This window comes from Gossypium raimondii, chromosome 13 (genome assembly GCF_025698545.1).
Source record: "Gossypium raimondii isolate GPD5lz chromosome 13, ASM2569854v1, whole genome shotgun sequence".
NCBI lineage: Eukaryota > Viridiplantae > Streptophyta > Magnoliopsida > Malvales > Malvaceae > Gossypium > Gossypium raimondii.
The window spans coordinates 18488518-18507100 of NC_068577.1; the positions used below are offsets into that span (position 1 = coordinate 18488518).

Consider the following 18583-nt stretch of genomic DNA (forward strand, 5'->3'; position numbering starts at 1 on the left):
TTTTTATTTACTTGAGTTAAAAAGTGTATAATTTGAGGGCAAGTTTTATATTAACCTAAAAAAAATAATTGCAATTATCTAATTAATTTACGAGCTGTCACATTAGCCAAATTTCTTTTAATTTCAGACACTCAAATTCTAAGTTAAGTAATTCAAAAATGTTTTTTTTTAAATGTATATTTAATATAAAAATCTTTTTTAAGAATAAAATGAATGAAACTTAACATAAAAAAAAAAAAAAAAAAAAAACTAAAATGGAAGCGCGGTGAGATCCAACCCGACCATAAAGCTTAGCCGCGCATAAATACATACCATCACGTGTAAATAAATAAATAAAAAGGGATGAAATGGTAAATTTATATAAGAAGAAAGCAAGAGAGAAGCGGTTAGTAGTGGGTCGTCTCTCACTTGTGTTCAACGTCCCTTGCCTGCAAGCAATGTTAGACCTCTCTTTTTGAGGCTTTGACACACAGAATCTATACACAGAAACAAACCAACAACAAAAAAAAAAGAAAGGAATAAAAATAGCAATTCATAATAAAACAGAGTTCTCTGTTTCTGTTTCTTTCTCTTCTTCTGAAAAAAAGTTGGAGCTCATTTTCTGCAACTGTCGTTTTGATTCGGCTCAAGCTTCTTCTGTTTTTTTTTCCATATGGGTTTTTTGCTTCTTTGATTGCTAGTGTTGGAGAAATAGAGGGGATTTTAGGTTGGGAAGTTTCGAAAATATGTCTTTTAAAAGCAAAACAGAGCAGTCTAGTAGGAGTTTTGTTTCAAAGAAATGGACTTTTCTTCTTTGTTTGAGCTGCTTCTGTGCTGGAATTCTCTTCACCAATAGGTAATCCCCTTTTCATTCTTTTTTTTTTTGAAAGTTTAAAACTTTTGGCTTTCCCTTATTTCAACGGTGAAACCATGTTAATTTGCTTTGTTAATAGATTTTTTGAGTTTTTTCTTTTCTTTTCACAATTATTTGTCCAAGCTTGTGTTCATGTTTGAGTTTCATACAATTCTCTTTTTTTTTAAAAAAAAAAAAAAAGAGATGACTAGTGGGTCTCATTTATTTGGTGTGCCTATTAATGCAAAATTGGATCTAACCTTTGGGATAAGGTTGGTTTCAATTGACAAGTCAATTTTCATATATTAAGCGTTCTAATTTTAATGCTTTTATCTCATTGATGTTTCATCATTTGATAATCATTGTGCAGAAGAATTAAATAGTTGCAATAGGGAACCTTGACTATAGTTGAAATTTTTACTGCTTTTCTTTTCTTTCTTTTTTTGCACATATAAAAATTTTTGGTTCAAATTTGGATTACAGGTAAAATATTGGGTTTTCATTATGTTAATGTGTAAATTTGGTAACAGGATGGTGGCTGTTCCTGAATCTAAAGCTATCATGCGGACAACCGCCGTAGAAGCTGAAAAATTAAAACTCATTTCTGAGGGTTGTAACCTAAAAGCTGTGAGTCTCTTTAACTTGCATTCATATAAACCTTTTGTTAAGTTTTGTAGGTTTTAAGCTGATTGGTTTCCTTTCTTTGTATCAGAAAGGAGAAAAGCATGTATCAAAGGACATCATTGGGGAGGTTTTCAAGACTCACCATGCTATACAGTTAGTATTGCTTTTGTCTAACTATGGTTCATTTGATTTTTAAGTGACTGATCAATGAACTGATTGTGTCATTTTTTGATGTAGGACATTGGATAAGACTATTTCCAACTTAGAGATGGAATTAGCTGCTGCAAGGGCGGCACAAGAATCTTTACACGGTGGTTCTCCGTTATCCGAAGATGTGAGTAGAGTTGGATCATCTAGGAAGAGAAAGTATCTGATGGTTATCGGAATTAATACGGCTTTCAGCAGCAGGAAAAGAAGAGACTCAGTTCGTGCTACATGGATGCCACAAGGTGGTCGGATTGATTCTTTTTGACCCTTCCCTTCCCCCATTCCCTTAACACACATCTGCTCCTTTCCTGAGATTCTAATGTGAATTCGGGTGCTGAATCAAATCTGTTTTGGAAAATAGGTGAAAAGAGGAAGAAATTGGAGGATGAAAAAGGCATTATTGTTCGCTTTGTTATTGGCCATAGGTGATGGTTTAATTCTCTTTCTATCGTATTGTTTTATAAGTGAACTAGTATCATATTTTTTCTTGCTGTTCTTATGCTATTAACTTAGTTGTATTCATCATTGCCTTTGAATCCTTATGGATGATTAAGTTTAAGTCCTTATGGATGATTAAGTTTAAGGAAGCTTAGAGAACCAACCTTGATGAACCACTCTAGCACTGTGTTGCCTTGCATGGTATGCCTTTCAAGGCTACTTTTATTATTAGACTTGGTTTTTATTTCTCATGGAAATGAGACACGGGTTCGGTTCAACATTGACAACACCCGAAGATGGCTTGTTAACTTTTGCTCGAATAAGATAAAAATTGACCATTAACCAATAATCATATATTGATATTCCATCCAAAGATGGTGACGATATTTCTTGCTTTTTATAGCCGTTCCGCTGTCATGAAATACTGTCTGCAAATAGTTTGGGACCTAAATATCCTGTTATGCCCATTATTCTTTTCTTACGATCTCCTTGGCACACACTCTAAATGGTGCTATAAGCAATTAAATTGAATCATGTTTCTTATACAGTGCTACATCGGGTGGTATTTTGGACCGAGCAATTGAAGCAGAGGATAAGAAGCATGGAGACTTCTTGAGGCTGGTAGGTTGTTGTGGCAACTATTGATCTTTTTTGTTTAGGCTGTTCTGCTAAAAATATGCTAGCCTATTTAAGAACATTCCATTACTATTTGCTTTTGAGAAAATAATGGACCGAGAAATATGTTGTTTCGATTGCAAGCAGGACCATGTTGAAGGTTACCTTGAATTGTCTGCAAAGACCAAGATATATTTTGCTACTTCTGTTGCTTTGTGGGATGCAGATTTTTATGTTAAAGTCGATGACGATGTCCATGTAAATATAGGTATGTTTTGTTTATTTTATATGCTTCTTGTGAGAATTATAGTACCTCATTGCACATAACAGTAATTAGGTACATATACTTTTAATTCTTGTTATTTTATGTTCTAATCTCCCATAAAATTACTGCAGCAACACTTGGAGAAACTCTAGTTAGACACCGAAAGAATCCTCGTGTATATATTGGATGCATGAAATCTGGTCCCGTCCTCTCTCAAAAGTGAGCTACATATTCCTTTCTACTTCTACAGAAGATTTTTGTGGAAGTGTACCAGTTTCTTAATTGTTATATCATTGAACAGAGGAGTTAGATACCATGAACCCGAGCACTGGAAATTCGGCGAGACAGGAAACAAATATTTCCGGCATGCTACTGGACAGTTGTATGCCATTTCAAAAGATTTGGCCTCATATATATCAATAAACCAGTAAGATCCAAGACCTCTCTGTTTAAAATTTTACGATGAAGCCTGTGCATGAATCCGAGGACCTGCTCCTCATTGTTATCAATTTTTGTACTAATGATGATTACATACATGCATGATTATGTCAGACACGTTCTACATAAGTATGCTAATGAGGATGTTTCACTGGGATCTTGGTTTATTGGACTTGATGTGGAACATGTTGATGATCGGAGATTATGTTGTGGCACGCCACCTGGTAAAGTCTTAAAACACCCGAATTTGATTAGAACTATGATTATATTAGATTGAAAGATTAAGGTAGACTGCTTGTGGCAAGTCATTGTTCATACTTGTTTAATTTGCATGGAAGATGATGATGTAAAATCTAACACGAACTATAATTACGGTTGGTAAGATTACTGGTTCACATGTCATACAAGTTGGCAGCGAGTCATTATCGTATCAATTCAAAAACCTGGTGAAATATACTAAACACCAAAAAGCTGAAGTGTGTAAATGGCTGTGAATGCAGATTGTGAATGGAAAGCTCAAGCTGGCAACATCTGCGTTGCTTCCTTTGATTGGACTTGCAGCGGAATTTGCCGGTCTGCTGATAGGATTAAAGAGGTTCATCGGCGGTGTGGGGAAGGTGAGAATGCTCTGTGGAGTGCTACTTTCTAATCTGCCGCTTTCATGTGCTTCCTAACTTAGGAAGACAATATGGTGGAGCGTTGAGCATGCGCAAGCAGACGTTCAAAATCTTCTTTTTCGTAGTCTAATGAGTACATAAAATGTTATATCTAGAGAGAGCGCATTGAAACGGGGCCTTTGCGATTTTACTGTGGAAGGTTATTGTCACTGTCACTGTCACCGTAGCAGCCCTAAATGAAAGCGGCTGTCATCACTCACCACCCACTCATTCTTTCGGACATGAAAGCCTACTTGTAAGTTAAAGTTCCATAAAAAGCTCATAATAAAGAAGAAAATATTTTTTTTGGGTAACATTTTTTGTTCTTAATCATCGATTTCTGCGACTGTGGAATCAATGTAAAACCTTTTAAAAAGATTTGATTAACAAAAACGTGAGAATGAAATAAGACTTGGTTTGGAAGTAAACATTGTCTTGCGAAAGGTAAGCAAAAATGATATCATATGAAGAAGCAGAACATGCTTTTGTGACTTTTTTTTCTCCATTGTTGAAGCCGGCAGATTCCCATATGCTTAAAAGTTGATGTTGAGTGCTCATTTGGGAACTCCAAGAGTTTCAACTTTGGAAGACTCCAAAATTTTCATTTCCCAATTAAGATTTGACCAAAGCTGGCAATTAGCATCGAATCTTTCTCAACCCCTTATTTTAAAATAAGTAATTATTTTAATTTAATATTTTTTATTTATTATATTTTTATATATAGTGATCTCAAATTTTTTAAACTTCCAGCATATATTACTATAAATTTAATTTTTATATGTTATAAATTTAACATAATATAAAAATTATAAACTTCGAAAACGGGCTAAACTAGGTTAGGTTCGGACGTTGAATGTTCAAACCCGAGCTCAGTACATAATTTCTCAAATCCAACAAAACAAACAAGTGGGTACAAGCAAGTAATCAAATATTATCAACTTTTTAACACTTTTGAGAGTTTATAAGTTTATTTCAACTGTTTCCTTTATCTTATACAGCACACCACTCACATATTTCTGAAAATGTTATTATCATTTTCCTTCGCAGATAAACATGGGAAAAAAGGTATTTAAACTTATATTCTATGTTGTAACTAAACGATACAAGGGATTATGGATCAAACAATACCAATAACCCTTTGATTTCATTATACTACAGCATTACCTTCCCTTTAAGGCCACTTCTAATCATGCCCTTCCGGCCTTTTGATTTCCTTCTGCATTTTTAACATATTTCTTCATTCATGAAATTACTAATAAGTGTTTGGCGCAATAATCAAGTGTATTATACTCTTAAAATTATAACCTGAATTCGAATATCATTAAGAAGGACAACCACAAACTCTTAAAATTTTAATCTTCATGAACCATAAAATCAACACGAAATATACTTTGATTATAAAAATAAAAGTTTAAATACCACATCAAATTTGGACTTGGAGCATTGAGTACATTAAAGGAAAACTAAACAAATAAAAATTGTTTCAAAACTTTGTATAAAAAGGACAATCTAAGCATTGGATTACGAAAACCCAAAAAGAGAAGGCAAGAATCAATCCCCATGCTTATGCCAGCATAGTAGCATAATGGCACATCTCCATAGTATGTAAAATCTTGACTTTTGCTCCTTTGCCATAGCCACACACCTCTTTTTGCAGCTACAAAGCTCCTTCAAGCTCCCTCTCTGACCCATGCTTGCCTCTCATATCAAAACACTTCGGCCTTTATATAAACTATAGAGCAAGGAGCATGCAGACAAAAGAAAAGTGTGGTCCAAAAATGCATATATATGTACTCAAGGTTTCGAGAACAAATTTATATAATGATGAACCGACGCACTCTAACTCATTTGAAGGAGATAAGTTGATGCAAGAAAAATAGGAAACAGTAGAAGAAAGATTTGGGTCCAAAAAGAAAAAAGGATGGGCCAAAAATGATGGATGGGTCATATTAGGAGAAGTGACTTAACATGGGCGTGCCTAATGACTAGATTGTGGTTTCCAGAGACTTCACCTGCCTATTCATGACCCAAACTATCACTGTACGTCTGGCAACTCTGTGAATGGGGCCCTTACACGTGCTTCATTTCAATGCTTTTTCTAACTTCTCTCATGAATATATATATTAAAATTTGAGATAATATTTTAAAGGGCAAACTGCACCAGAAGTCACCAAATTATTGACAAATTTTTTTCTTGGTCATCCAATTCTGAAAAATTACAAAAGGGTCACTCAACTATTGTTTTTGTCCTTTTTTGTCACCAATCATTAAATGGATAGCAAAAAGATGACGTGATAGCTTTCAAAATTGATATAATAATTTTAATCTTCAACATTTATAAATTGTGTTAATTTAGTCTTGATTCTAAAAAATTTAACTCTCAACATTTATACATTGTGTAATTTGATTTTTTAGAATTTTGTTTTTCTTGTGGTCCTTTCATCTAAAAAGCTAAAAAATTATCCGCTAAATTTGATCAAAAATATATCAAAATAGAAACACCAAAAAAATCCAAGGTAATAATTTTCATCTTTTCTCATTCTTTTAAAATTAACCCTTGATGTCACAAAGAAAAACAAAATTACAAAAAATAAATCAAATTACACAATGTGTGAATATTAAAGGTTAATTTTTTAGAACCAAGGCTAAATTGACACAATGTATAAATGTTAAGGGTTAAGGTTGATATTATACCAATTTTGAAAGCTATCAAGTTATCTTTTGTAGTGATTTAACACAGGTGATAAAAAAAGTTGAATAGTTGGATAACTATTTTGTAAACTTGCATAGTTGAGTGAAAAAAAATTACTTATACTAAGTTTTGAAGTGTGTGGCATTGACATGTGTTTTAATTGTAAAAATTTTACAAAAAATTAAAATCTTAAAATTAAAATATAAACTCTTTTAAAAATAGGGTAAGCTAGACCCAAGGTCACTAAACTATTAATACATTTACGTTTTAGTCACTTAACTTTAAAAGTTACAAAATAATTATTAAACTATTCAAAAGATTTTCATAAATGTTGTGGTATTATTATTTTATTAATTTTATTTAATTAGTGTTAGAATGTATTGGAAAATTAAAAGTGATATTCTAATATAATTTAAATGCATTAATCTTTTTAGATAGAGGTATTTACTTGTTTAGGTAAAAAATTGGAGAATTTTAAAATTAGCGTGAAGGGATTTTAATAGCTCAATTTCTCTTTTCAAATTTCACGTGTTTTTAAATTTCTTTATAATTTTATTTCATTTAATACACATGGTCATGCTATAAGATAAATACTAAAACTTCAAAAATTATTTTTATTTAATTTTAAATTTTTATGATAAATAATCATAACTTTTACAAAAATAATAATATGCATTTTTATATATTTTAAATATAATAATTATTTTTAATTCATAAAAATTCAATAACTTAATGTGAAAACAAACAAAAAAGGGTTTTTACATAAATAATACAAAAATTAAAATAATACTAAAATAATACAACCATTTTATTATGTACCAAAATGGTACAAACAAGAAAAAAAAAAAGTGGAAAGCGACAGGACCACAGTGAGGTTCGCCACAAAGTGGCACCAAAGGTGCCGAGTGGCGAGCGACACCAAAGGTGCCACTGCCACAGGCGACACCTGTGCCATGTTTTCCCGCATTTTGGGGACCTTATAATGGTCCCCAATTTCACTTTCACTTCAGCTGCACGAAGGAGAAGAAAGAAAAGAAAAGGAGAAGAAGAAGAAGAAGAAGAAGAAGAAGAAAAGAAGGAGGAGGAGGAGGAAAAGGAGAGGGTGGTGCCGGAAAAAGAAAAGAAAAAGAGAGAACGAGAATAGAGAAAGGAGAAAGAAAGAGAAGAAAAAAATACAAAAAATAAGGAATTTTTTTAAAAAAAAATGGATTATCTTGTTATTATTTTTTTTTGTATATTTTTTATTGTTTTTTGTTGTTAGTTTAGTTATTATTGTTAGTTATTAGGATTAATAAAAACCCTAATTATTATTTTAGTTTGTATTATTATTGTTAGTAAAAACTAATATTATTATTATGGTTAGTTATTAGGATTAGTAAAACCCTAATTATTATTTTAGTTAGTATGATTGTTAGTTTTACACTACATTATTGTTAGTTATTATTTTAGTAAAACCCTAATTATTATTGTTAGTTAGTATTATTTTTAGTAAAAACTATTATTATTATTGTGTTAGTTATTAGGATTAGTGGTTAAATGTTGTTCATGTACAAAATGATAACTGAAATAGAATGAACTTATGAATGAAAAAATTTCATATTGAAACATTAATTTTTTTAGTTAAGTAATTTATTTACTGTTCAAATTGTTTTTTGAAATTTTGTTTATTTTTTAACAGAATGAATATTGAAGATGGATGATAAGTTTTTCATATGCGTTTATTTCGATGGAATCATTTTGACAACAACTGTTGGATGTATATTTGAATGTCGGCAACCAATAGTAATGAGATTTAATAGAAATGTCTCGTTGGATGATATAAAGGGAAGGATTAATGCAAAAATTGTTAGACGTTGTGGGAGAAGGATATCAAAAATTTTCTACAAGTTTCCAGTTTTGACAGATCCGATCAAATTCACCGAAATGGAACTTGTAGACGACGAAGACGTGGAGACAATGATCGCTCTTTACTGTGGGAATAGGAGTGACAAAAATGCACCGATTCACTTATTTGCTGAGTTAACCGGTATGGAGCAAAATGAAGATGTCAATGCATATGGTGAAGAACATGGAGCTCAAGAACCGTGCATAGTGGCTCCAATATCGTACGTTGATAGTGAATCGACTATAGGTGGGATCGGTATCGGTTTCAATATTACACCCGATATTGATGTGGTTGGTGATGATGGATACGATGGTAGCGATCATTGTGATCAAGAGGTCGATAGTGACAGTGATCCCGATGTGGACGATGTACTTGATGATATTGATGATGAAGATGTGAATAACGATAGAAACATTAACGCATCTTAGGTCGGGAACCAGATGCGATGTATTGTGATACACAATAATCCTGGGCCACACATGTCGCTCATAGACCCCGACGCAACGCATGTAGCTGAGTTCTCGGAGTACCCTGAAATACTTCCTGCTCACCGGCTGGACGTAAACTTCGATAATGAGGAGTTATTCGTAGGCCAGAGATTCGAAAGTAAAGAAGAGTGCGTATTTGCTATTAAACGGTATAGCATGAACATAGCAGTGGATTATAAAGTCGTAGTGTCTAAACCGATAGTATATATTAGGGAGTGTTAGAAGGCAGCGGAAGGCTGCAATTGGTGGGTACGAGCTGCATTCATTCAAAATTGGCAAATGTAGAAAATACGAAAATTTGTTTGGCCTCATACATGCACATCAACACGTATGAAAGAAGATCATCTAAAATTTAATTCCAAAACTATCTGTACGTGTATCATGTCAATGGTGAAGGACATGCCAACCATTAAAGTTTTGGTACTAATTGTTGAAATGCAAGCACGATTCCCGTATCGAGTATCATATCGAAGGCGTGAATAGCTAAACAGATGACAATGGAGCAATTGTATGGGGATTATGATTCGTCGTATAACGAGCTACAAGGATGGATATCTACTATGTGGGAGTACGTACCGGAGACTGTGATTGAGTTACAGACAATATCTTATTACGCCTCGGACAACCAATTACAGCCGGGGAAAAGAATTTTCCATCGGATGTTCTGGACGTTTGATCCATGTGTGCGAGCATTTCCCTACTGCAAGCCGTTTGTGCAGGTGGATGAGACCTGGCTATATGAAAAATATACACAGATCCTACTTCTTACGGTTGCTCAAGACAGCAATAGAAACGTGCTCCTGATAACATTTTCCATCATAGATAAGGAGAACTTGGAATCTTGAGTATTCTTCCTTACCAACCTGCGGAGGTATGTTATTAGCAACGATAATATTTGCATCATTTCCGATAGAGGGAACGGTTTAATTGCAGCAATTAGGCGTTCCGGTGTGCCATGGAGATCTATTTACTGCATCTGTCACATTGCGACTAACTTCCATCGAGATTATAAGAATGCAGACTGGAAGAGACAAGTAGTGGCAATGGGTAAATGATAACCTTATCTTTTCAATATAAGTTGTAATCTTTTATGTTATCGAGTTACTGGAACTTATCTTTTCTTAATACGTATACAACGTACAAGTTAGAGCCACATATTTTCTGTAATGACCCATTTTCAGTAAATCAGAATAGTGGTTTCGTAACCACAAAACCGAGCTAGAAAGAAAATTTATTTTAATATTGTGGTATGGCCTATATTATGATAGGAAGGTTGCATGAAAATTTTGATAATAAAATTTTATTGATTATATGGTAAATTTTATTTAAATGGATTAAATAAAAAAATGCATTTCCGGGACTCCGTTCCGGTAAATCAAATTGTAATATTTATTATAAATATTTACGAAGTTAGTTGTGTGTCTAATTATGTTTTGACTAGGTGAATTTGATTTAATTAGAAGTAATTAGGAAAAAGGATTAGATTGAAATAAGTGTGAAAGTTTAATTATAAATTAAAGAAAGTAAAAGGACTAAATAGGTAAATATACCATTGTTATAAATTTAGGCGGTTTAACATTGAAAAATTTAAGATATTTTTAATTTAAAATATATATTATATTATATTTACTTAATTAATAAGTATGTTATTTTATTATATAATATTATATTATATTATTATATATATAAAAACAAAAGAAAGAATAGAAAGAATAAAGAAACGGAGGAAAAACAGGGAGAAAGAAAGAAAGAAAAGTAAAGAAGAAATTTAGGGTTTTAAGGTTCAATTTCAAATTGGTAAGTCAAATTAAGTCCTTTTCTTGAAATTTTTGAATTTTATGATTCTAGAACAAAATACTATTAGGTATATGTTGAAATTTTAAAAGTTAGTAGAATTTTTTATGTAGTTTATATTGAATTAGTGGATGAATTAGAGATTGAATTGATGGAAATTCAAACTAGGATTGGGAAAAGGATTAAATTGTGAAATAAGTTATAAGTTTAATGTAATGAGGACTAAATTGTAAGAAATTTGAAATTAGGGTTTATTAGTGAAAATTTGAGAGTTAAGTTAAGTTATAAGTAGAATTTAAGTAAAAATAAGGTATAGATTGTGATAGAAATAGAAATAATTTTAGTTATGAATTAAATTGAAATATGAGCTAAGGTAAGAAATTATGAAATTATTATATCATATATGTTTATTTTATTAAATAATATAGGAAAGTCATTTAATTTTTTTAATATATAAATGTTATATGTTTTATATGAAATTGAAGAGAAAGAAAAGAAAGGAGAGGACCTAATTGAAGAAAAATGAAAAGAGAAGGCTAAGGAGTGAAGGAAGACATCATCTCAACCTTTTTGTTGTAAGTACTACAATATTATTTTTAAAATTATTTTATTTAAATGCCTATATTATAGTATAGAATTATTTAGAAATAAAATAAAATAAAGTAAAATAAAAGATTATGGAACTATGAAATTTGTAAAGAAAATTATAGATGGAAAATATAAGATGGTATCTTGTTTAAACATTAAGTAAATATTGTGACAAAAGTATATATATGTGAAAATGGTATGATAATTGTGAATTGTGAATTGTGCACTAAATTGTAATGATGGAGAAATGAGAAATCTTTTTCGAAATAATTCTATAAAGTATTTAAATGAATGAGATTCAGTTTTAATGCCCAAGTAGATGGAATTTAGAACTACCAGTGCCATTAAGGAACTTTAGCGCGCTCTCTGATTATTATCACGTTGGTGCTCTCTGATTATTAGCACGTTGGTGCTCTCTGATATTTAGCACGTCAGTGCTCTCTGTTTAGCACATTTGTGCTCTCTGTATAGCACTTTAGTGCTCTCTGTTCATTAGTGCATAATAATGCACCTCCGTATTTGTTCCGTATATCCGGTGTGTTCTATAAAATGTACTTTGGGCTAAGATTATGATTTGTGGACAAAAGCGAATCATTAATGTGTTAAGGTAATTTTTATGAAGTTTATATGTATGTAAATATGTAATAACAGAATGAGTTTGAAATAGTTTATTTAGATTTATTTATCTGTTTATTCTTGTAGTGCTTACTAAGCCTTCACCGGCTTAACGCGTTTAATTTTAACGCGTATGTACAGTTTGACTCGAAGAGGTAAAGTCAGATTAGAAGATCTCTCATCTCATCACATCCTCAAGAGCTTCAAAAGTAGGTACCATATTTTGAATTAAAATGGCATGTACATAGGCAGTCAGTTATGTTCCCATGTATTAGGAACTAAAATGTAAACTCTTGAACTTCTATCTATTTTGAGGTACTTGAAATATTTTGGTATATATATGAAATGAATTAATGAAACTATACATATGTTTGCAAATATGGTTGGTAAGTTAAAATACTATGTATAAATGTTTTAATTAAACAATATCTAGCTATAACCTTTTTGTCATCAAATGTAATAGTCTTATACCGGGTTTGTACGATTAGACTAGGTATAGGGTTGTTACATTTATTGGTATCAGAGCTTAGGTTTTCTGAACTCTTGGGTCGAGAATGAGTCTATTTGTACATGCAATTTTATGTATTGATGTGATGAGATGAGGTTTATTTATTTAATTGTATAATTTGTGAATATTGTAGAAATTTAAAGATGTCAAATAGATCTCGTGAAGAGTCAGAAAATGAAGTTGAGAGTAGGGCGCTAAACTTTGATAGGAAAAGAAATCAACAGAGAGCCCAAGCTCGAAGTGAATCGGTAAACTTAGGGGATGATAGGGAGCCTAGATTAGAAGAAAGAACTCAAACCGAAACTGAACTGACACCGCCTAGAGAAGAAATTCCAATTGCAGCTTTGTTACAAACAATGAATCAGTTATTGCAGCAAGTTGTGAGAACTAATAATGTTCCACCTGTTCCACCACCATCTTTTTCTCTTGCTGTTCCACATCTACAACCATCTATAACTAGTCATCGATCTCCCTTAGAGAGAATAAGAAAATATAGAGCTGAACAGTTTAAAGGAAAGAAATATGATAATCCAGCTGAGGCTGAAGAATGGTTAGAAAACAGTCAAAGAATATTTGAAGAATTGCAGTGTATAGGGGATGAAAAGTTGAAATGTGCAGTATCTTTATTAAAGGGTGAGGCTTATCAATGGTGGACCACTGTCATGAATATTCATCCTGCAGAAAAAATTAATTGGAATTTCTTTGTGTTTGAATTTAGAAAGAAATATGTGAGTCAACTTTATCTGGAGAAGAAGAAAAGAGAATTTTTGGATTTGAAACAAAATAACATGTCTGTTGCTGAATACGAACGTGAATTTATCAAATTAAGTAAATATGCTAAGGAGTTAATAGCAGATGAAACATATATGTGCAGAAGATTTGAGTGGGGATTGAATGAAGAAATTTATGTTCCTCTTATACTATTACATCTACAAGAATTTCCTATTTTGGTTGATAGAGCACAACGACTGGAAGAAGGGTTAGCTCGTTCAAAAGAGAAGAGTTTTAGGAAGAGATTAGTAACTAGTTCCGCACCACCACCGTCTTCAAAAAAAGTGAGGGATTCTAGAGGTTATAAATACAGTTCTCCTATTATTGAGCAAAGATCCAGAAGCCAGACAAGAAAAACTTAGCAGTCGACTTCTATAGATAGTAATGGGGGTTTCAGAAGAAAACCAACATTGCCATTATGTGAGTATTTTGGAAGATATCATTGGGGAGAATGTTGACTAAATTCCCGAGCCTGTTTTCGATGTGGATCGAGAGATCATTTGATCAGATATTGTCCAAAAATGTTAGAAAGTGTTACAGAACAGTCTGCGAGAGGTAGCTCAGTTCCACAAAGAGGTGGAAGACCTAGAATTTCTGATGGCACTCGTAGTGGTACAAGATCGGTGAGAGAAACAGTTAGATCTGAAGCATAGGCACCTGCTAGGACGTATGCCTTTTGTGCCAGAGAAGATGCTGCTGCACCAGATGTCATTACTGGTACATTTTCTTTACTTGATACTGATATTACTGCTTTGATTGATCTTGATTCTACACATTCATACATATGTACAAAGTTAACGTCTGTTAAAAATTTACCTGTTGAATTTACTGGATTTGCGGTTAAAGTTTCAAATCCCCTGGGCCAGCATGTTATAGTGGATAAAATTTGTAAAAATTGTCCACTGATGGTAAAGGGTCATTGTTTTCTAGCTGACTTGATGCTATTTCATTTTGATGAATTTGATGTGATTTTGGGGATGGATTGGCTAACTCAACATGATGCAGTAGTGAATTGTAAACAGAAGTACATTGTAATAAAATGTCAGAATGGTGAATTGCTTCGGGTTGAATCTGATAAATTAGATGGGTTGTCTGATGTGATTTCAGTCATGACAGCGTTGAGGTATGTCAGAAAATGGTGTAATGCATATCTTGCTTATGTATTAGACACAAAAGTATCCGAGTCAAAAATTCAGTCAGTGCCGGTTGTGTGTGAATTTTCTGATGTGTTTCCAGAAGAATTACCTGGGTTACCACCGGAAAGAGAGGCAGAATTTTCTATAGATTTAGTTCCGGGAACAACTCCGATCTCTATAGCACCTTACAGAATGACTCCTACTGGGTTGAAAGAGTTGAAATCATAGTTGCAAGAACTTACTGACAGGGGTTTTGCTCGACCTAGCCACTCGCCTTGGGGTGCGCCGGTTTTGTTTGTGAAAATGAAAGACGGAACCTTAAGATTATGTATTGATTACCGACAGCTCAATAAAGTTACAGTAAAGAATAAATATCCATTGCCTCGGATTGATGACTTGTTTGATCAGCTGAAGGGTGCCACCGTATTTCCAAAGATTGATCTTCGATCGGGTTACTATCAGTTACGAGTAAAGGAGTCTGATGTACCGAAGACAGCTTTTAGAACCAGGTATGGGCACTATGAGTTCCTTGTGATACCGTTTGGACTGACAAATGCACCTGCAGTATTCATGGACCTGATGAACAGAATATTCAGACCATACTTAGACAGGTTTGTGGTAGTATTTATTGATGATATTTTGGTTTATTCTCGAGATGAAAATAAGCATGCAGGCCATTTGAGAATTGTATTGCAAACTTTGCGTGCAAAGCAGCTGTATGCTAAATTTAGTAAATGTGAGTTTTGGCTTCGGGAAGTTGGGTTTCTTGGACATATTGTTTCTGCTGAAGGCATTAGGGTAGACCCGAGTAAAATTTCAGGTATTGTCAATTAGAATCCGCCGAAGAATGTATTTGAAGTTAGAAGTTTTCTGGGATTAGCTGGATATTATCGGAGATTTGTATAGGGATTTTCTATGATAGCTTCTCCGATGACACGTCTATTGCAGAAAGATGTAAAGGTCGAGTGGACTGATGAATGTCAGTAGAGTTTTGACAAATTGAAAGATCTATTGACGAAAGCACCTGTTCTAGTATAGCCTAAACCGGGTAAGGAATTTGTTATTTACAGTGATGCCTCATTAAATGGTTTAGGTTGTGTTTTGATGTAAGAAGATAAAGTAATAGCCTATGCTTCAAGACAACCATAATCACATGAAAAGAATTACCCGGTACATGATCTTGAATTAGAAACTATTGTGTTTGCATTGAAAATATGGCGACACTACTTGTATGGTGAAAAATGTCATATCGATACTGATCATAAAAGTTTAAAGTATTTGATGACACAAAACGATTTGAACTTGAGACAGCGCAGGTGGCTCGAATTGTTAAAGGATTATGATCTGGTTATTGACTATCATCCAGGTAAGGCTAATGTAGTTGCTGATGCTTTAAGCCGAAAACCTCTATTTGCTTTACGAACTATGAATACTCAGTTGTCATTGTCTGATGATGGTACACTTATAGCTGAACTTAAAGCTAAATCGATGTTTCTACAGCAAATCTGTGAAGCTCAGAAAAATGATGATGAATTACAGGCTAAACGGGTACAATGTGAGTTAGGTAATGATTGAGAATTTTAGATTGGGACTGATGGTTGTTTATTATTCAAAGGTAGAGTATGTGTACCGAAGGATTCAAAGCTTGTACAGAAGATTTTACACGAGGCACACAGTGGTATTATGTCTGTACATCCGGGAAGTAATAAAATGTATAATGATTTGAAGAAGATGTACTGGTGGCCAGGTATGAAACGTGATATTTCTGAGTTTGTATCAAGATGTCTGATATGTCAACAGGTCAAAATAGAACATCAGATACCCTCGGGATTACTCTAGCCAATTACTATACTAGAGTGGAAATGGGAAAGAATTACTATAGATTTTGTGTCGGGATTACCATTATCACTGAAGAAGAAAGATGTCATTTGGATGATCGTTGATCAATTAACAAAGTCAGCCCACTTCATTCTGGTACGTATAGGTTATTCTTTAGATAAATTGGCTGAATTGTACATATCTGAGATTGTCAGGTTACATGGAGTGCCCATCTCCATTATTTTTGATAGAGATCCCCGATTTACATCTCGTTTCTCGGAAAAGTTACAAGAAGCTCTGGGTACTCAGTTGCATTTCAGTACTGCATTTCATCCTCAGACAGATGGCCAATCCGAATGTGTAATTCAGGTATTAGAGGACATGCTTCGATGTTGTGTACTAGAGTTTGAAGGTAATTGAGAAAGGTATTTGCCTTTGATTGAGTTTGCCTACAATAATAGTTATCAGTCCAGTATTAAAATGGCACCGTATAAGGCTTTGTATGGTCGGAAATGTAAAACACCATTATATTGGACTGAACTTAGTGAGAAAAAGATATTTGGAGTTGATTTGGTTCGAGAAACCGAAGAAAAAGTAAAGGTGATTCGAGATAGTTTGAAAGCAGCTTCTGATCGACAAAAGTCATATGCCGATCTTAAAAGGAAGGAGATAGAATTTCAGGTTGGCGATAAGGTATTCTTGAAAGTATCACATTGGAAAAAAGTCCTTCGGTTTGGTTGTAAAGGTAAATTGAGCTCACGGTTCATCGGCCCATATGAGATTACTGAACGGATTGGACCTGTTGCATACCGGTTAGCTTTGCCGCCATAACTTGATAGAATTCATAATGTTTTCCATGTATCCATGTTACGACAGTATCAGTCAGATCCTTCACATGTTATTTCTCCGACAGAGATTGAGATTCAGCTCGATATGACTTACAGTGAAGAACCGATTAAAATTTTGGCACTGGAGACAAACGAACTAAGAAACAAAAATATAGATCTAGTGAAAGTTCTTTGGCAACGGCACGGAATTGAAGAGGCTACTTGGGAACCGGAGGAAGCAATGAGGAAACAATACCCAAACCTCTTTGTTGGTAAGATTTTCGAGGACAAAAATCCTTAAGGGGGGAAGAGTTGTAATGACCCATTTTCAGTAAATCGGAATAATGGTTTCGTAACCACAAATCTGAGCTAGAATGAAAATTTATTTTAATATTGTGGTATGGTCTATATTATGATACGAAGGTTGCATGAAAATTTTGATAATAAAATTTTATTTCGATTTACCAGAACGGAGTCCCGGAAATGCATTTTTTTATTTAATCCATTTAAATAAATTTTACCATATAATCAATAAAATTTTATTATCAAAATTTTCATGCAACCTTCCTATCATAATATAGATCATACCACAATATTAAAATAAATTTTATTTCTAGCTCGGATTTGTGGTTACGAAACCACTATTTCGATTTACTAAAAATGGGTCATTACATTTTCCGCCAAAGAATGATTCGACTTGAGAGGGACATGGAGGGTCAAATGAACACATCTTTCAGACAGTGATTGGGTATAATGGAGCCGTGGCAATTGGCTCAAAGTTTTGACGAGGGCTCTCGTCATGGTCAAATGACCACAAACTTAGTGGAGGGGGTCAACGCTGTGTTGTTGAAAACACGACATCTTCCGATTGCATCTGTCTTCCCGGCTACATTCTACAGGTTGGCTACCTTGATGCCAAGAATGGGTCAGCAACAAGTTGACTAGATGGAGGCGGGACACGTGTTTGTGAAGATGTCAGGGATGCAATTGTTGTAAACTGTCTGATGGCAAGGTCGATGAATGTAGAAATATATTCACGACGCCTGGAAAAGTTTCGAGTTACGGAGACCATCGGTCGTCGACCTGGTATACCACTTAGGTCCTATGGAGCTGATCTCCGAAACAAACGTGCAAATGTAGGAGGTTCGAAACACTTCATTATCCATGTGCGGAGCCCCAGCTATACGAGCGAACATTACTCAAATCAGCTAATAGAGGTAAGTGCATGATATAAACCTTGTTGTTGTTTGAATCGGGCATTAGTACTCCCCTTATAATATGCATGATGTACGCTCGAGCAGCGCACATCAACTCTCCTTCAGTGGCATTAGCTGATAAGTGTCCAAATTTTCCTTTCAGCCATGTAAATTTCAAGCTCGAAAAATT

The 18583-nt window shown here is 33.7% G+C and overlaps 1 protein-coding gene across 2 annotated transcripts; it reads left to right on the forward strand.

Moving 5' to 3' along the window:
- The first annotated feature begins 388 nt into the window (after nt 1-388).
- Nucleotides 389-4389, forward strand: LOC105783771 (probable beta-1,3-galactosyltransferase 2). 2 transcript variants are annotated; one of them, XM_012609416.2, is made up of 11 exons: nt 389-835; nt 1363-1459; nt 1545-1609; nt 1694-1905; nt 2025-2088; nt 2650-2722; nt 2861-2984; nt 3113-3200; nt 3283-3408; nt 3534-3643; nt 3920-4389. In XM_012609416.2, the coding sequence occupies exons 1-11, from the start codon at nt 726-728 to the stop codon at nt 4066-4068; spliced, it is 1218 nt and encodes a 405-aa protein (XP_012464870.1). In that variant the 5' UTR covers nt 389-725; the 3' UTR covers nt 4069-4389. The 2 variants fall into 2 exon arrangements, with proteins under 2 accessions (XP_012464870.1, XP_012464871.1); XM_012609417.2 differs by having other exon boundaries at nt 390-835; nt 2864-2984.
- Nucleotides 4390-18583: the final 14194 nt, after the last annotated feature.